General features: G+C 29.8%; 1 protein-coding gene and 1 long non-coding RNA gene across 2 annotated transcripts; one reads left to right on the top strand and one right to left on the bottom strand.

Annotated features, from left to right (window-relative positions):
• Positions 1-7751: 7751 nt before the first annotated feature.
• Positions 7752-12436, bottom strand: LOC131616494 (uncharacterized). The gene is made up of 11 exons (XM_058887830.1): positions 12096-12436; positions 11926-12006; positions 10890-10985; positions 10608-10691; positions 10470-10539; positions 10282-10364; positions 9794-9873; positions 9349-9447; positions 9146-9254; positions 8215-8304; positions 7752-8091 (listed from the first exon to the last, which is right to left on the bottom strand). Exons 1-11 carry the CDS (start codon positions 12336-12338, stop codon positions 8053-8055), a joined length of 1074 nt encoding a protein of 357 aa, XP_058743813.1. The 5' UTR covers positions 12339-12436; the 3' UTR covers positions 7752-8052.
• A 2265-nt stretch (positions 12437-14701) lies between these two features.
• On the top strand, positions 14702-15704 carry LOC131618234 (uncharacterized). Its single transcript, XR_009288766.1, has 2 exons — positions 14702-14988; positions 15507-15704. It is a non-coding gene; the product is annotated as an uncharacterized LOC131618234 (long non-coding RNA).
• Positions 15705-23181: the final 7477 nt, after the last annotated feature.

Here is a 23181-nt window from a genome sequence, read left to right as displayed (position 1 = left end):
CTTGCAAAGGCAATCAATGGTTCAGGACATAACTGAGGAAGAGATATATGGGGCTTTGAAAAGCATGGGAGATTCTAAGGCTCCAGGGCTTGATGGCTACAATGCTAAGTTCTTTAAGAGTTGTTGGAACATCATTAAGCATGATGTGATCAATACAGTGTGCTATTGGTTCAAATACAACACTATGTTTAAAGGCTTCAACAGCACTTTAGTTACCCTCATTCCTAAATCTCCTCAGGCCAAGACTCTTAATGATTTCAGGCCTATAGATTCTTGTTCCACTGTTTATAAACTGTATTCTAAAGTGCTAATTGCTAGGTTGGCTAAAGTCATTGGTTCTATAGTAGGACACAGTCAAGCAGCCTTCATACCAGGCCAACAAATTCACAAGCATATTCTGCTGGCTTATGAATTAATTAGAGGTTATACTAGGAAGCAAGGTACTCCTAGATGCATGATCCAATTAGATCTGCAGAAGGCTTATGATATGCTGAACTGGAAAGCATTGGAATCTATTCTGCTTGAAATAGGCCAGCCTACTCAATTTGTCAACTGGATCATGACTGGTGTAAGAACAGTGACTTACAGGTACAATATCAATGGAGAGCACTCAAAGATGATGCAGGCTGCTAGAGGGATAAGGCAGGGAGATCCCATATCTCCTTACCTTTTTGTTATTGTTATGGAGTACATGAGCAGACTCATGCACCAAATGTAGCTTGATCCCAACTTTAAACAACACTCCAAGTGCAAGAAACTGGCCCTTACACATTTGTCCTTTGCAGATGATGTTCTTCTCTTTGCTAGAGGAGATAAGAATTTTGTGCAAATGTTGTGTCAAACTATCCAGACTTTCTCCAACTCCACATGGCTGAGTGTGAACCCTTTGAAGTGTTATGTCTATATGGGAGCTATTGAAGACAACATAAGGCAACAGATTCTTGAAGTGACTGGATTTAGAGAAGGATTCCTGCCCTTTAGGTACCTTGGTGTACCTTTGTCTTGCAAAAGGTTATCAGGGGATCACTACCTCCCTCTCATTGAGAAAATTCTCCATAGATTAAACCACTGGAGCTCGAGACTACTCAGTCAAGCTGGAAGGGTTCAATTGGTTAGCTCTGTGTGTATTGCTATAGCCAATTATTGGCTGCAGTGCTTTCCCATTCCTAAGTTTGTGCTTACTAAGATTCAAGTGGCTTGTAGAACATTCATATGGACTGGAGGCTTGACCCCTAGCAGGAAAAGTCCCGTGGCCTGGAAAACTTTGTGCAAACCCAGGGCCAAAGGTGGGTATAATCTGACTGATTTGGATAGCTGGAACATTGTTACTATGCTGAAACTTCTATGGGATCTTAGTAAGAAGACCGACTATTTATGGTTTAGATGGATGCACAGCTACTTCATCAAAGAGAAAGACCTTATGCTAATGAATGGGCCTAATAGTGCTTCTTGGATTAGCAAAGGTATCTTAAAAGCTAGGCAAGATATCATGGAGATTCAAGCTGGATGGGATCAAAGCTTGCTTGATTACAAATTCAAAATGGGGAAGATTTATCGAGGGTTGCTGAATGTGGAGCCAAATGTAGATTGGCACATTCTCTTGGATAGGAACATTGCTAGACCTCGGGCTGTTTTCTGCTTGTGGATGGCATGTCACCAAAGGCTTGCCACGAAAACACGTTTGAGGAAATTTGGTATTGACTTAGATGCCAAATGCTGTTTTAGCTCGGAGGAGGAATCACTTGAGCACTTGTTCTTTGAATGCACAACTATGAAGGGTATCTGGACAACCATTCTACAGTGGCTGCAGGTTGAGAGGTTTCCACAACAATGGCATATTGAGAAAGCTTGGCTTACAAGATATTGTAGTGGCAAGGGCAAGAAGTGTGGCATCATGAAATTGGCCCTTGCTGAAACAATCTATTGGTGCTGGTAGCATAGGAACACTACTTGTTTTGGACAAAATCAAGATAGCAATAATATTGTAAAAAGAATCAAAGACACCATCATACATAGGGGTGGTATAATAGGAAATATAGAGATCACATAGCTCACCTTTTATTGTAGATACCTGGTTTTGGGTTGGATCCTTAGTGATCACCTTGCTTTGTATTGTTTTTTGAATTAATCCAATATTTTATTGATTCAAAAAAAAAAAACTTAAAATTCTTTTTTGTATCATTATATTATTATATTAAAATGGATATTTTCATGTAAATAACATTTGTTGCAATTATACTCCTTGTTCTAAAACAAGTGTTATCAATGCTTTAAAAATTGGATTAATCATCAAATTGATGACGACTAGATCAATGGTATATTGGTCGAATTATTGAATTACTCTTCAAACTGTTTGATTAAATCGGATAGCTCAGCTGAATAAATGAGTTTCTACACAAAACTATATATTTAATAAACTGGTCGAACCAAATTATCTAGTCTCTAAAAAATATCACAACACCTACAAAATTTTAAAAGATAATATTTAAACATAATCATCACACCCAACAAAATAATAAAAATATAAATTCAAATAAATTTCAAACAAAGTTTAATTGCAATATAAATTGAATAACAAAATAAATTTAATTGCAAGGAGAAAGTTATTCAAAATAAATTTTGAATAAAGTCTACTTATATTTAAATTTTATTTTTAAAAAAATTATTAAAAAAGACATCGTTTTGTCTCAAATAAAGTATGCATTTATTCATCGATTTTATAAAATCGTTGATTTAATGGTTTTGGCTAATTTTGACTGATTCTCACTGATTCAATAATTTATCCGATTTAACAAAGATACCAAAACAATAACTCTTACAGTTATGGGTTTAACTGGTTGCATTGATCTAATTTTTAAAAAATAGTGTTATAATTGACATTTTATGCATATTAAAAAATTAAATAAATGAAAGAGAAAGAATCGTAATTTTACAAAATTATCCTTATATCTACTAAATAGTCTAATTGAAAGTAAGTCATTTTAGTACCTAAATATTGATGATCGACTCCATACAAAATTATAACTATATAGCTATTGTTCAAATCTAAAATTATTGTACAAGTCTAAACATCAAAGAAAAACAAAATAATGAATCATAAACCTTTAACAAAATCAAATGATAAATGATAAATGTTAAATGTAAAATAAAAATAGCAAATTCAACAATAATAAAAAAAATTAAATAATAAGAATAAATCCGTAATACAAAAGAAGATTATATGAGAGTGGAGATTTTAAACTGGATTACTGAATGTGAGATAGACATTTAATATTAGAGTTAATATTGTATTCATTGGGCCTTTATTTCTTTTCTATATTGTATTGGGCCTATTACACATGCTAAGCCCATTTGTAAACTAGCATATATTGTAACTCGTGTATCTAATAATGCTAAGATGATTCATTCAGTTCAAACCTATTCTTGCCGCCTTCCATGGCTTCTTCTTCATCTTCATCATAAACTGCAATATGGTATCAGAGCCTGGTTAACTACTGTAAGACTGATTTTAGCCCTTGCTTCCTCTTTAAATCTTCATTTATTTCAATTGGATGTGCATAATGCTTTCTTGCATGGGGATTTGGATGAGGAGGTCTATATGTCTCTACCTAAAGGCTTACAATCTAATATCCCAAATCCCGTATGCAAATTACTTAAGTCCATATATGGTCTGAAGCAATCTAGTAGATAGTGGTTTGGGAAGCTTTCCATTGTTCTACTCAAACACAATTTCTCACAATGCACTTCAGACCATTCCCTATTTATTCATAATTGCACAGATTTCTACACCTTCATTCTTATATATGTTGATGACATTCTAATTGCAGGAAACAACCTTGCCATAATCAATTTAATCAAACAAACTCTACATCAACATTTCCACATCAAAGACTTGGGCCATATGAAATACTTCCTTGGTCTGGAGCTTGCAAGAAACACTGAAGGTATCAATATATGCCAAAGAAAATACACACTGGATTTGCTCGATAAAACCGGTCTATTAGCTTGCAAGCCAGCATCCACTCCCATGACACGTGAAACAAGACTGACTTCAACAGCTGGCAATACTTTAGAAGACCCTACTCCCTACAGAAGACTTGTTGGTCAATTAATATACCTCCTCAACACAAGGCCAGACATCTGCTATGCTGTACAACAACTAACTCAGCATATGAACCAACCAACAGACATCCACCACTCTGCAGCCCTACGTGTACTTCGATACCTCAAGGCTTCCCCAGCACAGGGCATCTCATTCCCAACAAAATCAACTCTGCAACTAAAGGCTTTTTCAGATTCTGATTGGGCTACATGCCCTGAAACACGACGCTCCGTATCCGGCTATTGTATTTACTTGGGTGACTCTCTCATCTCATGGAAATCAAAGAAGCAACAAACAATCTCTCGCAGCTCTACTGAAGCAGAATATAGGGCTATGGCTTCCACAGTTTGCGAACTCCAATGGCTTACCAACATGCTAACTAAACTCCGCATACCATTCACACAGCCCGCTGTCTTATACTGCGACAATGCCCCAGCCATACACATTGCCAATAACTCTTCCTTCCATGAAAGAACCAAACATATCGACTTAGATTGTCACTTTGTCCGTGAGAAGCTAACACAAAATTTGTTCCGTCTTCTTCCTGTACCTTCTACCCAATAATATGCAGACATCCTAACAAAACCTTTAGATCCTAAGCTGTTTACTGAAAATGTATCTAAGCTTGGCCTTTACTCCATATACCCCAAGCTTAAGGAGGGGTATTAGAGTTAATATTGTATTCATTGGGCCTTTATTTCTTTTCTATACTGTATTGGGCCTATTACACATACTAAGCCCATTTGTAAACTAGCATATATTGTAACTCGTGTATTCAATAATGCTAAGATGATTCATTCAGTTCAAACCTATTCTTGCCGCCTTCCATGGCTTCTTCTTCATCTTCATCATAAACTGCAATATTTAAGATTTTGAAAAGTTTTATATTTTGATTGAGAGACGAGGGATGATATATTGTTTTAAATTTAGACTTTTTTCACTCCTTGCAAAATCTGAGTAAAAAAAAAGTGCAACCCGTTGATCCAAACTAGCATATCGATTCATTTGTTTGAGCGTTAAATTGGCCGAATCACACTAATTTTTACCGAGTCAATTGCATATTTAATCTATTGACTTTTTCAGTCCATTATACCCTCTAGTTCACGGTCTAACAGTCTGAGCGGACGGGTTAGTTGGAGTTTTAAAACATCGTTTTGGATTAACGATCAAATTTAACATCTTTTATGGTGTAAAATAGGTTGAATTTTGAAGACGTGACTAAACTAAAGTGGATTTGAGCATGTATGAACAATGGCTTTCAAGAGAGCTAAAATGGGGGTGGGAGTGGGGTTTAGAATAGTACTTGTTTGATGTATAAACAATGAAGTTAAGATACTACATATACTGATTGGTGACGTTATCATTAATGATTTGTTATCGTCCATTCATAAACAAAAGGCGAAAACTTAAAGAATAAGACGAGTGCAATTGAGTGGGAGTTTTACTTTTAAATGGCACTAGTTAATGCTTTTTTAACCTTTTCTCGTAACAATCATCAAACTCATTATATAGGGTTAATACCATTTTACCCTTGCCATATAGATGACTTCTGGTTTTGCCCCCTGTAAATTTTATAAAAAAAAACATTTGTCATTTGAAGATTTTATTGTTTTAAACCTTGGAGTCAAATGGCACACGCCTGATGCTTATTTGATAAATTACAAAAACTGGGATTGAATCTAGGTCATACGGGATGGCCGCGCCTTTTTTTCACTCGCCAATGTATGTTTGTTTGTTGTTATTGCCAACGAATTGTACATGTAGTAAACGGCAACAAATAGTTCGTTGGCAATAACAACAAACAAACATACATTGGCCGAGTGGAAAAGAATGGGCCCCCATCCCCTATAACCTGGGTTCGATCCCAGAGTCGCCTATATGACAAAGGTAAAATGGTATTAACCCTATTTTACACACTATATCATTTTAGATCTTCTCTATCATTATTCTTTTCTTCCCTCTCCTTCTTCTATATCTCTCTCTTAATTATTTTATGTTTTTTAACGATAAGTGAGAGAGAAATTAAAAGAGAGATAGAAAGAAATGGGAGGTTTCTTCTCCTTCTTCTCTATCTCTCTCTTAATTATTTTATGCTTTTTAATGAAGAGTGAGAGATAGAAATAAAGAGGAGGAAAAGTGAGAATATTGATAAAAATGATACAAAAAGTTATTATCACTAATGAAAACTTACACACAACTATAAGATTTAATCTAACAATATTAATATTTTTGTCCGTTAAAATTTGTGGACCCATCAAACTTATTCCTACCTCTCTATATGTGTGGCACACACCTTACTCTGATAAGAGATTAGATGAATTTAAATAAAAATTGAATCGAATCGTTATATAAGGTCATCTGAATCGAATCGTTTCAATTTTTCTAAAATTAAACTGATTCAAAAATTTTGATTTGGTACAGCGGTTTGGAATTCTGAACAGTACCAAATCATTAGAAGACAATTTTTTTTAAACTGAACCATTTGTTAAAAAACTGAACCGTTATACTTAGTTTTGATATTAAAAAAAATCACCTTTTTTTCTTTGAAAAAAACGAATTTTTTTATTTATTTTAAAAGAATCCACATTTTTTATTTTGGGAAAAAATCAATTTTTTAAAAAAAAATTGACTTATTTTCCCCAAAAACCGACATTTTTATTTTTTAAAAAAATCTACTTTTTAAATTTTTTGGAAAAAACCGTTCTTTTTTTTTCCATCAAAATTCGACATTATATTTTTCAGAAAACTTGAATTTTTTAAAAATCAACTTTTTTATTTTGGAAAATAAATAAATTTAATTTAGACACGGTTCGGTTTTAGATTTGTTTATTGTTTAATGATTTTGTTCTAGAACCATCGGTTTGAGATTTGTTAATTGCTTAATGAATTAGTTCAAGAACCATTAAAAAAATATAATTTTGATTTACTAACCACTAAAAATTGTTTGATTATTTTAACTTTAATTCGGTCATGATTTTTCTGAACAACCCTACAGTGTGAGAAAGACTTTCTCTTTTTATCATGGATTGGACCATTTTTCTTGAAGCCATTAAGAAACCAAATTTTGTGACATATTTACTTGAGAGTAGCTTGAGACTTATCATTTTTTCCTCTCCATAAAAGTTAGTGTGGCTCAACCCCCATTCCACTTTTGTCGTGCTTCAGTGATATATACAGATAAAATTTACTATCGAAAGAGTACTTCCAGTAAAGTGACATGAGGAGCAAATTGATAAATTATATATGCCTAAGTGGTGCCTCGAAATTGGAAAAAGAAGGTTGATGTACCATCAGACATTAATGAATGATGCAAACATATCTCTAAAAGATGATGCGAAAATGTTCAAGTCTATGTTATTCCATAGTTCTTTAAAGCATATGCTTATCTGTGTGGACCTAACAGTGGGAGCGTGTTTCGTTCGTTTGTTAAAGCATATGCTTATCCGTGTGGACCCATCTAGTGTTTCCAGAACTATAAAATTTTGCAGGTAGTTTCTCCAGCTAGAACGATGAAAAGATGGATGGTGCGCTCTAACTGTGGACTCAGGTTTTCAAAATTTTCTGGACTGGATTTGACAAGTGCGTAAGATCTGAAATCTATGTGAACTGAGATTGAAATAAAATCATGCAGAATAATGCCAATAGCCGGTGAATCAAAAGAATGAAGACTTTCATGAATGAAATTTAAGTATAGATATCAAGTTCCAGTTATAAGCATGGTGTGAATTCGTTATCTTTCCTCCAACTATCATACAACAAAATTGAGGTCAAAATTGATCATACAAAGATGAGTAGGAATTCAGTCCAAAAATAAGAACAAAAAATAACCAACATGTATTAGAAATATCTTCAAAGATTCGAACAACTTTAACATAACCAACCCTCTTCGGCAGATTAACCCTATTCCAGAGCAGAAACCACCATCCAAAATGCAGAGTTCCAAGACAAGGTCACAAGAAGAACCTCCTTCGACTTGTGTCCATTTCCGGCTAAAAGAAAAAGGAAAAAGAGACAGAAAATAGAGTGACAGTCAGTAAGTTAGGAATACAGGAGAAATGTTTCACGTGTTAGCTAAGAAATGAAACAGCAGTAATGGCGAGCAAGTAAATTACCTTGTGAACCCACTCATACTCTCCACCTTTGGTGTCAAATGTTCCATGCTGCAGGCTAACTAATTTCAATGTGAAACGAGGACCACATTCCTGCATTTTTATCGGTAAGTTATTTCAGAGGCAATTATCGAGATGATAACAATAAACATACAAAGGAATCAGGTAGAAGAATAATTAAATCTAGTAAGATTAGAAACATTGATTGATCAATGAAGGTAAATGCAAATTCATAGTATACCCATCCTTAATGTAATTGTACTTTTCATGCAAGTAACATATTGTCAGATTAGGACCCATCCTTTCAACTTGAGGACAAGGTGGCTCTTTTGAGGAGTGTATAGTTATTAGTTAGATAGAAAACATCTTATTAATCAAGTGTAAATTGAGGGGCAGAGGGGCAAAACTGGGAAATAATTTATAACTGAATAACTAACCAAGGGAAGGCTGGAAATGGGTTTATAAAAAACAGTGATATTAGAAAGTATTCAGTTTAGACTTTAGAGAGTTGTCGAATTCAGGAGTTTACTGGTACTCAACCCGAGGATGCCGTATCCACCAAGTACGAGTATGCTGGCCAAAGGTATGAAGTGCATTGTTACCATTTCAAGAATCATTCTCTCTTGAATCTTACTTATCTTCTATTATCTACTTTAGACGCAAGTTATATAATAGTGCTACCCTAAATTACAGAAGTTGACTATCTGAACCACAAGACCCATAAATTAATATACCCGGTATGAGAATGATACTACTTTAAGGTGCCATGCCACCACTAATATGACATCCATTCAGCCACACAAGAAAAGCAATGAAAAGTAGCAGGGAAAGTATAATGAAACAAAAATCATAGACGAATTTATATTGACTAGTCAATGGACATTGAGTGTTGAAATGGTAGGTAAACAATACGTTAAAAGAAATTGACACTAACCTGAAGCCGGGCAATTGTTTTATGGTCAGGAATTTTCTCACTCTCGCCATCTTCATCCTTTTTACCTTTAGACTCGATCTTTTTAATTTCTTTTTTCTCAAAAATATACCTAAGCATATGATAGGACACAAGATATCAAAAGCCACCAATAATTTGAAACAAACGGAAGTATAATAGATATCAAAAGCCACCAAGAATTGTACCGATGATGCCGGAAGAATACAAAGTCCCTCTGGTTGTGGAATGTGACTACACGTCGGCCTTTAAACTCTGGATTTTGCGGGAAAAGGGACTGAATCATTCTATCAGAAACAAATCAACAAATAAGGAGAGTTAACTGACAGGCAAAAGCTTATACAAACCTGTCATTACATAGAAAAACTGGGAACCATAGAAGATATTTGTTAATGAAAAATTATATTAGCAATATAGGAAAGGCAGCGCTAGACTTGTACTTGTTTCTTTCTTTTTTATATTTAATTGTACTAGTTTCTTTCCATAATATTACTTACTACTTAAAAAATAACTTACAGGCAGTACTATTTCAGTCAGACCTAGCATGGGCATATCGCGAATTGTTTGAAAAAATGCAAGCAATAGATCAATGATTAACAACAAATAAGATATAAAATAAGAGAAAAGAGTAACCTTCCAACTCGATGCCCTAGACGTGTTGTGAAGTTGTTCAGAACAAGCTCAGGCCTGTGACTAGTTGGGGTTCCATGATTCTGCAAGGGGTCACCAAAATGCATACATAGTAAGAAAATTAAATCTATCATTTTCATTAACATAATCTCAAAACAAGTAAACTCATCTACCAATCTTTCCAAATGACAAGGTTCAATCAAAAAGTGGCTTCATCGAATAGGTAACACAAGGTGCAGACTTTTAGGAACTCATTAACTCTAGTTGTACAAAAAAATACGTAAAGAGATGATTGGAACAAAAAACAAGTTTCGATGATATGCAACGCGATTTAAATTGTTTTCTTTCTCCTATCTAAGAATTGAAGTGAATGTTTCATGTTCATTTATATCAAATTATGTAGATTAATGTACATGAACATCAATAAGGAGACCAGAAGTACTTCTATACTATAGCTAAATACTTAAATTCATAAACAACAATTATTGAACCTTAATATCCTTGCGTAAAACAAGATTGGTGAGTTTGAAATGAGCAGTAGGTCCGTCAGGTAAGCCTATAATTATGAGAGCATCTGAAAAATAGGAGTAAAGAATTAATATTTGTAAATTTTGTCAACAATCTTTAAAATATAAGATCTAGATGCGTAGGATCTTCTTTACTCAAAAGCACCACCTACTTGGTTCCCTACGATTGGTGTGTACAACTACAATAGATGTGAAGTCCTTTTTATTTGCATATTCTACAATCTGCAATTGAAAATATAGTCAGTATGCTTTTTACCCAAACAGTGAAGAGATAGCGAGGCACACATCACCTTTTTTAAATCATAGGTTCCTCTCTTGAAGTAATGTGCATTTGGTATAATCTGAAGCAACTCTGATATAAAAGCAGGAGCCCTCTGCACATCAAGTCATATTTCACCAGAAAATAGAAAAATGTTAGTATATAAAAGAAGACATGATTTCCCCGATTCGACTTTACTCCTAAAAGTGTGAAACGGGAAGCCAAACAAATCGGAGAGGAAATGATATACATTTCAAATGTTATTAAGACATGAAGCTGGAGAAAATAAACAACAGAATTGAGAAATACATACTGTAGAATTGAAGCGACAAGTGGTGATTAATATCTTGGGATCATGTTGCCGATTTAAAATTGAACTAAATTCATCAGCATCATTTCCAGCAAATAGCTGCAAATAAATATGATTCATAAGTCGACATGATCTATTTTAGAAGAAAAAAAAATCAACTAGATTACAATAAGCAAGTCCATTCAAATTACTAGATGAAAGTCAAGCCTCAAAAACTAGTTGTCCACCCAAGAATTATGTTTATTTCATTTGCTGACTCCATAGTTTACACGATAATCTAGAGTCAACTCCTTTAAGCTTGTAGTGATGAGTGCACTTTAGAGTATAAAGTGATGGCATAACTATTGAACAAAAAATTAATTATTGAAAGGTGAGGATTGCCCCCACCTATAAACACAACACAGTTCATATCTCTAAACAATGTGGAACTAAATTCACCGCTTCAAACCCAAACATTTTGTTGGGTAACCCAACACAATGAAAGTGTTGGAGGATGCAATGAATGCAAACCAAATGCCTGCAATTTAGGCGAATAGGGGCGGACCGCAATCAAAGCAGAAATTCCAATGCACACACCCACGCTCGAGCCTCAATGAGCCCAGAGCATGGATAATGCAGGAAATTCCAACACACTTGAGTTGCTAGTTTAATAGAGCTTAGTTGTGTAATCTCTAGGTAATGTAAATGAGTTTACAACAATTGTATAATAAATATATAAATTGTTAGTGATTGTTACAATGCCAATTTTCACACTTAAAAATCCTCTAAAGTTGAACTCCCATTTCAGAAGAACCAAATCCATATAATTTCTCATTGCCCTTTCTTTTCTTCACAAATCCCCATTACCATCTTTTTCTTATTAGATGAATCCAATTCATCAGCTTCGAGTAAAGTAATGGAATTAGCATCATAGCATAATCATTTTTTTCAAAACCCCCAATACCAGTAACCAACATACACACTCTACAATCACAACATTGAAATCTAACCATATCATTCAAGAGTTAATTCATGATAATAAAAGTTAAAAAATGAAAACCTCTTCATCATCAGGCTTGCAAACAGTCTCATCTACTTCCCTTGTATTCTCAATGGTACGAGGCACCTTCTTCTCTGGAAGCTACAACAACACAAAAAAACAAAAATCAAATCAACAGCAGCAACAATGGTAACTCAATTCAATTTGTTAAGAGAACGAGAGTGACCTACCTCTTCGCCGAGCTCGATAGCTCTCTTGACAGCAGCATCGCGGGCTTTCGATTTGGCTCGTTTTTCGAGCTTTTTCTGATGCTTAAGCTTAGCATGAACTTCGGATCTCTTTTCCTTGTTTTTGATCATGGAAGGACGGAATGGCTCCTTGGTTTCCTTCGTTTCGGTTTTGGTTTTTCTTTTGGAGGATTCTTCTTCGCCATCGGAATCCTGGTTCCTCTTCCGTTTTCCACCCATGGCCATTGTAGGAGTGTGAGTCTCAGGGTTTTTCGAAGAAGAAGAAAGGTGAAGATTTTTCTTTGTAAATTAGGGTTTTGAATAAACCGGGTCAGGGATGGAATTCGATTGGATCGGATCTATAGTTTGTGGTGATGAAATGTTAACCCGGACAAAAACGGTTTACGTGACTAGTGGAATACCCGTGGAATACCCGTGCATATATAGTAGAAATGTAAATAAGAAAAATAAAATTCTTTTACTAAAAGAGATTATTATTTTTTTTAAAAAGACATATTTTTAAAATAAAAACAAAATTGTATTACATCAATAATATATATTTTTTAATTTTCCATAAATATCTTAAAAAATATTGTATTTTAAATTAAAATAATTCCAAAATAAAAATATTAGTAACCTAAATAATTAAAAAACAACTCATATTTCTTGTGTTTGAATTCATACATTATTTTAAATATATTAATTTTTATTTTCTTTAGTAACATAAATAAATATGTTTTGTCTGTGTTCGAATTCATACATTATTTAAAATATTTTTATTTTTATTTTTTAATTATACAAAAAATATAATAACTCGTGTGTTCGTAAAATAAATTCGTCGTCCCCGCCTTGAAATTAGCGGGAAAACCCGGTTTAACCAAGGGAGGGTGCGGGGAAAACCCAATTTTTATTTACGGGTGCGGGGCGGGTGATGCTAGTATCCGCCCTGCACCGGCATCCGCCAACTAAATTTGATTTAATTCATTTACTTTTAATAGTTTTATTACTCTTTTACATTTTTTAATGTCACAATATCTTGTTTATTATATTTATTATTTATTTTTTTAAAATAGAATTTAAATAAAAAAATCAAACATAAAAAATTCTTTTAAAATAATAAAGTATTTATTTTAATTATTGGTTTTTATTTTTATTAAAAAAATTAAATTTTATTCGGGCGGGTGCGGGGAAACCCGTTTCTTGTTAGGGGCAGTGGCGGGGAACAAATATTAGTCCCGACCGGATTTGGGGGCAGAGGCGGGTCTGCGTGACGGGTGCGAGTCTGTGTGTGCTTAAATTCACCCTTGACCCGCCCCATTGTCATCCCTATACTATAGTGTTACGCGCATTTTTTTTTTAAATGTAATAAAAATGAAATATATTTTAAATCACTTAGAACTTTTAATTTTAATCTACCTAAACTTATAAAATTATAAACTAAATATATAACTAAACTTTATTAATGATATATCATAAAAAAATCATTAAAAATATACAATATTAAATTTATTATTCAGTTGAAATAATCCATTTATTGTTATTATTGGTCGCAAGCACCGCCGCGAGATCCAATTTCCTACCTTAAGTGTCAGAAAATGTAATTTTTTAGAATGAGAATGTAATCTACTTTTAATATAATAAAGTAGAATACCATCAAAATTATGTCATTAGCCTTAACAAAACTCATTTAGAGAGTTACTTTCATAACCCTAATTGTCATTTTTCATCCCTAATTATTACTTTACTGCATAATAATTATAAAAGTCACACAATTGCTTCTTCCAATTTAATACGTTAAAATTTTGCATTGAAAACAATGAAACATTTTTTGGCCTCCCTAATCATTTTCTTTTTTTTTCTCCTATTTCCAATTTATTTATTTCTATCATAACTATCTGTTTTCCCTTATCTTTGGATTCTAATAGTTGGCTTTTCATTATTTACTTCCTTCATTCTTCACTCATCCTCTGCATTGTTGTTTGGTTTAAAATTTTCATTTTTCACACAATCTGACATAAAGATTGTGTTTACGGGAATAGATCTTGAATTTGTAGATAATAATCTTAAATATATTCTTATCATTTGTAGTGTTATGATTTTACTTTTGTTTTCTTCTTCCTATTTGTGATGTTTTTTTTAGGGATTTTGATTTCAGAAGAAAGAAGCAAGTAAAGAACAAATCTTTTCTAAAATATGAAGGGTAAAATGGAAGTCGAAGTCATGTTTGATATGGGTTTAAAGAGATTTTTATTTTTAATAAATTTATGTGCTTTTGATTCAGAATTGAAAAGAGTTGTTGTTTTTTTTGTTGTAATTTTTGCCATTGTTATTTTTTTGTTGTTGTAATTTCTGCCATTGATGTTTTTTTGTTGTTGTAACTTTTGCAGTTGGTATCTATTATAAAGTTGCTGGCAGAACATCAAAACATGAACTTTTTCTACAATTGCTTCTTATATGTAATCAATTTAGATTCATATAATCTATTTCCCTTTTTAATCATTTAGAAAACCCTAATTTTTTAATTTATTTTGTATGTTATGGTCCTGTTTGGTTATAAAATTTAATTTGCAGTTTAAAGACCAGAGACTCAAATGGTGTTTTAGAGGCTCTGAATCTTTTGTGGTCTTATAAGGCATTATAAAAAAAATTATGTGATCTCATCATATGTTGTTGTTTTATTATGTATTGTCTATAATATAGTATCAATTTGTCAATATAATTGTTTGTTTTGTAGTTTTTTTTACTTTTCATGAAGTTATAGGGTTTGGTTTTCCTTATTGTGTTCGACGAGAAAGAGTTCATGATTTCGATGGCAACCATAAAACGTTGTTTGGTTGCAAGCACTAAAAGAGGTTGTAAAACTATTTATGATTGTCATGTCATCTCTAATTCTAAGGTAACAACTAAATCCTAAAAATATGTTCTGTTTTCAGTCACACTTATGTATTTTCAGTCTTCGTTTATCCAAAGGTTTATCAATTTATGCTACAACTTTAGTGATGAGCACCTTAATTAGTTTGAGCTTCTTAATTAGGTTGATCAATTTTGTATAGATATAATTTTATCGATCTGCCCCAATCAAGGTCATGTTTCCATATTCTTTTGTTGTAGTTTGAAACTATTTGGGTGTTTTATGAAGTTGTGATTTGTTATTGATATGAAACTTGGTAATGAAGTGCTATTTTTCTATTTTAAAAATATTCCATGTATCTTTTGGTTTATGGATTCTTTCAATTAAGTTTAAAGTACAAAAAAAATTCTTTTAGCTCTAATTTGTTTGTTTTTAGCACTCTTTTGACCTAATTTGTTAGTTAAGTGTATAGTCTTTCTTCTAATGGTATTATATTATTTATGGACAAAGATGAAGTAAGTACCTAAGATGCTGCATTTAATTAAATTTATTTTATTTTGCAGATCATGCAATCCATCGGGTTTTTGGGTGCTGCATTTTTCTTACACAGCTAAGTAATATTAGAACACATGCCATGGTAGCTAACAACTAATTAATGTTAGAACACTTATCATGATAGTAATGTGCATGTCTTGCAGTTAAGTTTGAACATATATATCGACATGCTTTTTAGATTCCTAAGGTTTTACACTATTTTGCAAGTTTTTAACTCAATATATTTGCTTATAAATGACTTACCTAATATATACCACAATCTATTATTTCCTTTTTCAGGGATGTGATGCAATCTCTATTCCAATCACTAAGATATATGATAATATCATTTTAGATAGTGATTTGTAAAAATAAAATTGGTTGTGTAACAAAATATTTACCATTGTTGTCATGTTTTAATAATCAAAGTTTTTTGGATAAATTATTTTTTAATGGTGTAAGAAAACATTTACCATTGTTGTCATGTTTTAATAATCAAAGAAATACAAAAAATGCGATATTAAAAAAATGTGATTTTATTTTAATAATAAAGCTTAATTAATTACGAGTTTTAAATATGGTAATCATGAAAAAATTGAATTGATTGATATTTTAATTGTATATTATATATTTATATGTTGCATACAACTTTAACTAAGAAATAAATTAATAGCGTAATCTTAATTTTAACATTTCATTGGTCTCTTAAAAATTATGAGTTTAATTGTTGTGCTCTGTCAGTGTAAATTTTTTTACACAATCAATACATCACAACCACTCAATTATATTATTTTTAAAAAATTAAAAAAAAAAGTCAAACACTTCCAATAGATTTACGGTTGTGATTCACTGACGGTGTAAAACTTCTTTACACCGTCAGTGTATTCCAATTAAATTCAAAAATTATATGCAATTATTTTGAAGAATTTATTTTTGAAGTTATAATTGAAATCTTCGTATACTGTTAAATATTGAAATCAAAATAAAATACTTTATTTTAGAGGAATAAAGAGAAAACATTAACTAAAATATTAGACTATTAAGCTTTCATTCTAAGATATAGGAAACTCTAATATATAAAACTCTTTTATAATTTATCTCTTTTTAATTATATTCATAATATAATATTTTATTTTAGGAGAAAAACACAATTTAAAACAAATATAATTTAAAATTCATTTGATTTTATTTTAAATTTATATTTATAATATTTTATTTTATTTTTTTAAATTAGTTTTATTTTTCAAATTATATGCACGATTTTTAATTTAGTTAAATTTACTTTTAATATAATAAAGTTGAATACCACTAAATTTATGTCATTACCCTAATTAAAACAATTTAACAGCCTATTTTGTATTCCTAATATCATTTGATCATTATAATCATTGCTTACATTAATTGTTTAACTTAATTAATTATTACAGTTATTTTTACAATGTTTTAACGTGTAGAATTTCAAAAGACTTGCATTGGAAACATTCTACCATTTCTCATTCTTTTACAAGGAATTAATTTTTTATTAAAGACAATTACTTAATAGTTTTTTTAACCATCATTATTACTAATTGTTCCTTAACACGTTACACTGCAGATTTTAAAAGTGGCTTAATATTTTTCAATGCAAGTTCAAAATATACCGCTCAATATTTACAGGAACAGAAAAATCATAATAAAAGTTAGAAGGCCTATTACGGTATTACCATGCTTTGGAAAAGTAAATGATTTTGAACAACACTTTAAATTTTAAAGTCATCGTATAAAATGTGGGATTTTCCTGTCAATCTTCCTAAACTAAATTTCTGTTTTGGAAATTAATTTTCAAATTGAAGGATCCATATTGCATGATGGTCAGATAGTTGAGCATTATTCTCTATCCCAACTATGGAGTGAATTGTAGTTATCCTCATGTGACTTTGTGAAGACACATGATAGTTGGTTTGCTGGATGCATATGAGTTAAGGGGTTAAGAGTTTGTTATTCATTTTTATTTAATTACATGCTGCTAAACATGCTATATAAAATCAATAAAATTGATTGGAATCAAATTTAATTAATATGATAGGTTTAATTAATTTGTAAATAAAATAAAATAAACTTAAATGTATAAGAATAAAATGTGAAACATATTTGATTTTAAAATTTATTTTACATGAGTGTTATTGAATACCAATTAATATAATCATTTGATTTGTAACTAATAAATATATTTGATCACTTATTTGTCTACATTATTAATCTTCTTTAATATGTATTCTACTAAAGATACACACACCATAGAGAAACATATGAGATGTCTAATAATAATTATGAAATTATTCCTTATAGCAATCAAACTAATTAATTGTATTTTCATAATAAAAACAATTAATAGCTATATTAAACTAATAAGGAATCAATTATCACCATAATTATATTCTTATACTAATTAAGACTAATTAAACTATTTTCCACACTTTAATTGTAATTTTTATCTTAACTATTTTCATAATTACTTTCATTTATTTTATTTTTATTTTTAGTCCTATATTATATTTTTTTCTTCAGTTTTCATTGTCTTTATATCTTCCAATACCTAGAAAATAGGGGAATAAAATTAAACAATATGAATAATTTTTCAAATATAAATGCTTTTGTGAAAATAATAATTTTAATCATTAAACTTTCTAATCTAATATAATTATGAGAAAAGGGGTTATGCACTGACAGTGTAAAATATTTTTACACTGTCAACCAATCACCACCATGCATCCAATTAAAACATTATTTTATTTAAAAAAACTTTAATGACATGGCACATTCATGACTCCCTATTGGATGACAGTGTAGAATAGTTTTACACTGTCAGTGCACTACCTTTTAACTCTATAATTATTATTACAGTTTTGAAAATATTATTAACAGATTTCATTTTTTTTCTTATTTTCACAAGTGTTATTATGAAAAAGATTAATCAACATGATAATATGATACTATGATACTATTTAAAGATTAATAAATAAAATAAATCTATTAAATTTATTAACCATTTTTTAAATAAATATATTTAATGCAATCTACTTTTAATACAATAAAATAGTATACTATCAATTTTACTTAATTATCCTAATTAAAACAATTTAATAATCTTTTTTAGTACCTAAATGTCATTTTGCGTTAAAGACTTATTAATTAAAAATTAATTCTACTATAATTATTATTAATGACGGACTAATTAATAGTACAAATAAATTCAATTAAGTGATTGGGATAAATAAGGAAATGTAAGAATATCGGATGTGAAAAAACTAGCGTTAATAGAGGTGCTAAGTATTGGGTTTTAATATTTTTTATTAGAAACTCTCCATTCACACAAAATTCATAAATGAATGGAGAGTTTGTAATAAAAAAATATTAAAAATTTAATTTTTATTATTTATTATAAATCAATTGAAAATAATATTTTGGAAACATGATTGTAGGTTAAATCATTTTTGTGATAATGAGAGTTAATTTAAAAGTGGGTTAATTGAAAACGTGAATATTAGATTTTTTTTTAATGGAAATTCAAATTAAAAAGCTAAATACAAAATAATTATTTTTTTCTTTTACTTTTAAGAAAATAAAAAATAATTTACATTGACAACTAATAATTAATTGGATTATGCCAAGTTACAAAATTATTTTAAAAAGATAGATCGATAATTTCACAATTGTTTAAAACTATCTTCCGGTATCAATAAATATTTATTAAACTTTTTTAATTGTTATTTCATAAAAAAATACTTATATTTATATATAATTTATAAATTTTGCTATAGTTTTCATTATTATTTAATCAATAATACTAATATTTAAAAACGGGACTAAGTTACAAATATTTTTAAAAACAGGAAAAAGTCAACGATTGATACAATTATTTTTATAAATAGGAGTAAGTTACAAATATTTTTATAAACGGAAAAAAGTCAAATGTTGATACAATTTTTTTATATAAATGAAAATGAATTTCAAATATTTTTATAAATGGATACATGAGTCATAAAACGTTACCCCGCCCTTCAAAACCATAGATGTGAGACGTAGAGGACACGCGGGCATTGCACCTTTTATGAATGAAAAAAAGTCAATTGTTGATACAATTATACTCATAAATTCTTCAACGTAAATTCTATGTATATCATGACAACTCCAACCTAAAAAATTAAATTGATATTTATATGACAATTATCATTTAAGACATTTTTTTCCTCTTAATTCGTATATATCTCGACTTTGCGTGACCCGTGCGAACGCACGGGTCCTTTACTAGTTATCATAATAAAGGATCTAATTTTATTAAAAATAAAACGTAATAATGATCATAAAACTACTATAAATAAAAATAGTATAAAATAATTTATTTAATTTGTCCTAAATTTAAATTTGAATATCATTAAGTATGTTTTAATATGTTATAATATATATTGTCTTATTGGTTCCACTTTTTAATCCAATTTTTTATTGATTTCTTTTCCTTTTATATACTTCTTATTTTATGTTTCATTCTATTATAGTAATTTCTATTTCCATGATCACACAATTAGTAAAAAAATTAAAATATTTATATAATAATTTTGTTTTGGTGATCATAAAATAATTATGAATGTTTAATATTAGCATATAATTTTATATACTTCTTATTTTATGTTTCATTCTATTATAATTTCTATTTTCATTCATGATCACACAATTAGTAAAAAAGATTAAAATATTTATATAATAATTTTGTTTTGGTGATCATAAAATAGTTATGAATGTTTAATATTAGCATATAATTTTAATGTCATTCAGTTCATAAATTACTTATGCTTTTTTGTGTAATATATAGATAGTTGTCTCGTTTATTTCTTTATTAGTAACCTAAATAATTTTTTAAAAAAATACATTATTCCCGTTGTATATTTATTTTTAAACTTTAAAATAAGGCATAAGATATGCCAGAATTTGATAAACATTTAGTAAAAAAAACATAAAAGAGCTAGAGTCCAATGGTGTCAAATATATAATATATCATCTTATAATTTTATTTTATTTTGGTATAAAGGAGGGCCAAAGCCCTATCATCTTATAATTTTAGATGTTATATTATAATTTAAAATAGAAAAAAACAAAAATATCATAGATAATTTATTAAATAGTTATAGAATGATATATTTGATGTGTATCATACATTTATTTTAGATAAGTTTATTTGTTTTGAAATTGTTGTTTTCTTATTTTTATAAAACTTAAAAGTTATAAGTTTGAAAGGAATAAAATTATTTTGATACTTTTAGAAATTGGAAAAGAATGTCGCTAAAATATATTAATATATTAATTATGTACCTATTTCTTATTTGGTTTAATATGCATTTGGTCCCTTTAAATATCTTAAATTTTAATTTTAGTCCCTATAAAAAATGACATATTTTGGTTTCACAATTTTTATGCATACATATTAGTCCTGTTATTTTCTAATATTTTAAAAATTATTTAATGACAAATACTTTGTCATATTTTAATATTTTTATTTTGTAAAGTGAAAGAGTAACCTAAATATTTGTATCATGTATATATTTATATTATTAATGACAAATATTTGTCATATTTTCTTGTGATTTTTGATACAATTATATCAAATAAATATGATATACTTGTAGTATACAGTATTTTATTAGCTTCATAACCCATTAATATTTTTAATGGATATAAAGTCATTGAAAATAATGGTATTGGCATATATGAGATATTTTTTGTGATATTTTATGATAATAATTAATACAAAAAGAAAAAAATTGATAATTTTTATTTGAAATGTAATTTTACTATTTCATATTATAATTTTTATATTTTATTTCAAAATTTTAGTCATACACTCAATTTAATTATCCATTATCTGAAAAATAAAATAAAAATTGTAAATTATGAACGGCCACAAATATTCATCGACATAGAGAAACATTCTTTGAAGAAAAAAATCTTCATAAAAGGAAATATTTAAAATAGAAATCATTGATTATAAAACAAATCTTAAAAAAAGGAAATATTTGAAATAGAAATCATAATAAACCTAATGATTAATCAAATATAGCCATCCAATAAAATGAGGTAAAGGGTAAAAGAACATGAGTTTAGGGACCGTTTGTTTTGGCTTTTTTTAAAAATGATTTTTATAGTGTTATCAAATTTTGCGAAAAAATTTTTTTACAAAGAAATTTTTTATAAAAGTTTCAAATGAAAAATTTGTTTGAATAGTTATTCTTAAAATGTGATTTTAGGTATTTCATCTATTCATGTTCTCTCTATTTTTACATAGATATTTTCGTGGGATTCATATATATGGATGTTGATTTGAAGAATATTTTATATATGACTTAACTAAGTTTATCATTATTCTCTACTTATGTTAGGTAGCTTTTATCCATTACATCTTTTTTATATATTTAAAAATATAATATTAAAATAAATGAATGTCTTGGTCCATTGGGCCTATTGGTAACTGGGTTGGGCTCATTTTTGAAACCATGAAGTACTGGAATGCTGAAGGTTCAATGAAGGTTTTTAATGAAGGTTTGGTTAGCTTTAGGAAAGTTCAATGAAGGTTTTTAAGTCAAGAAAGAAGGACTGGAAGCAAGGGAAGCGTGAATTCGATTTTAGAATTTTTGAGGTTCAAGAGAAAGTTTGACAGGGGTTTTTTGGCTCTCCAAAGCTTGCAAAATGATGGGAGAATGTCACTATTTATAGACGTAGTGAGTTGGAATGCTGAAGTGGAGTGAATGATAAGAGAATCGATCAAATCTTGTACACCCTCGTAAGGAGAAAAGTGTGACTCAAGCTTGATCAAAACTCATTCAATCCTTGCGTTTTACAATGCTAAACATCTTATAAAAGTTTGTTAACTTGATTAGACACAAAAACAACACTTAATTTGGCTTAAAATTGAAGATTAAGGGAAATAACCAAAATGATTGTGTATTAAAACTCAAAGTTGAGATACCATTTTCACATCAAGGCCATTTGAAATTGGCTCATGCGTTTTGTGAATTTCTTTTGGTCAAATACTCTCCTCATTACATAGAACATAATGCAAAAAGAATGAGATCAAATGGATGATTGAGGTGAGAGATATGATCTTGGGAGGTTGAGGTCAAAATTTGAAAAACTAGGCCTAACTTTGCCCAAACATGTCATGACCAGATTTTGTGCACAAAGGGCATTAGATTTTTGAATACTTTGGATCATGAATTGGGATTTGACCCTTGAGGATGAAAGTTCCTCTATTCAAGAGGTACATTTGGCAAAAAGAACCACCCATAAATTGTGAAAGATGAGTAAGTTATGCACTTTTAAAGATAAGCATGCCATACTTGAAATTTCACTAAGTCCACAAGATGACCTGTAATGTTTTTCTAACTTACATGATCCTCCATTAAAAATTGGCCCTTGACCCTTAAAGATGAATTGAAATATACTCATTCAATATTACTATGCAAAAAGAGTGGGCTCAAAATGATAAATATTGAGCAAGTTATAATTATTTGAAGTTAACACAAACTTCTTTGCACTTTCAAAGGAGGACCTATGATCTTTTCACCTCTTTGATGACTTTCTTCACTAAATTTTCTCTTGACTTGTGAAGAGAAGTTGTTGATGATGTCAGGGAGAATCATTTGCAAAAAGAAGCACTCAAAAATATTGAAAATT

This window comes from Vicia villosa, linkage group LG7, assembly GCF_029867415.1.
Source record: "Vicia villosa cultivar HV-30 ecotype Madison, WI linkage group LG7, Vvil1.0, whole genome shotgun sequence".
In the NCBI taxonomy this organism is placed as follows: domain Eukaryota; kingdom Viridiplantae; phylum Streptophyta; class Magnoliopsida; order Fabales; family Fabaceae; genus Vicia; species Vicia villosa.
The sequence above is the reverse complement of the archived record's forward strand: the minus strand, read 5'-3'. Positions and strand labels throughout refer to the sequence as shown.

Coding starts and splice junctions, on each gene's coding strand:
- LOC131616494 (XM_058887830.1), bottom strand. CDS start 12,338: ATGGCCATGGGTGGAAAACGGAAGAGGAACCAGGATTCCGATGGCGAA. Junction 9,448..9,793: donor CTAGGGCATCGAGTTGGAAG/GTTACTCTTTTC, acceptor TGTTTCTGATAG/AATGATTCAGTCCCTTTTCC. Junction 8,305..9,145: donor AAACAATTGCCCGGCTTCAG/GTTAGTGTCAAT, acceptor ATAAAAATGCAG/GAATGTGGTCCTCGTTTCAC.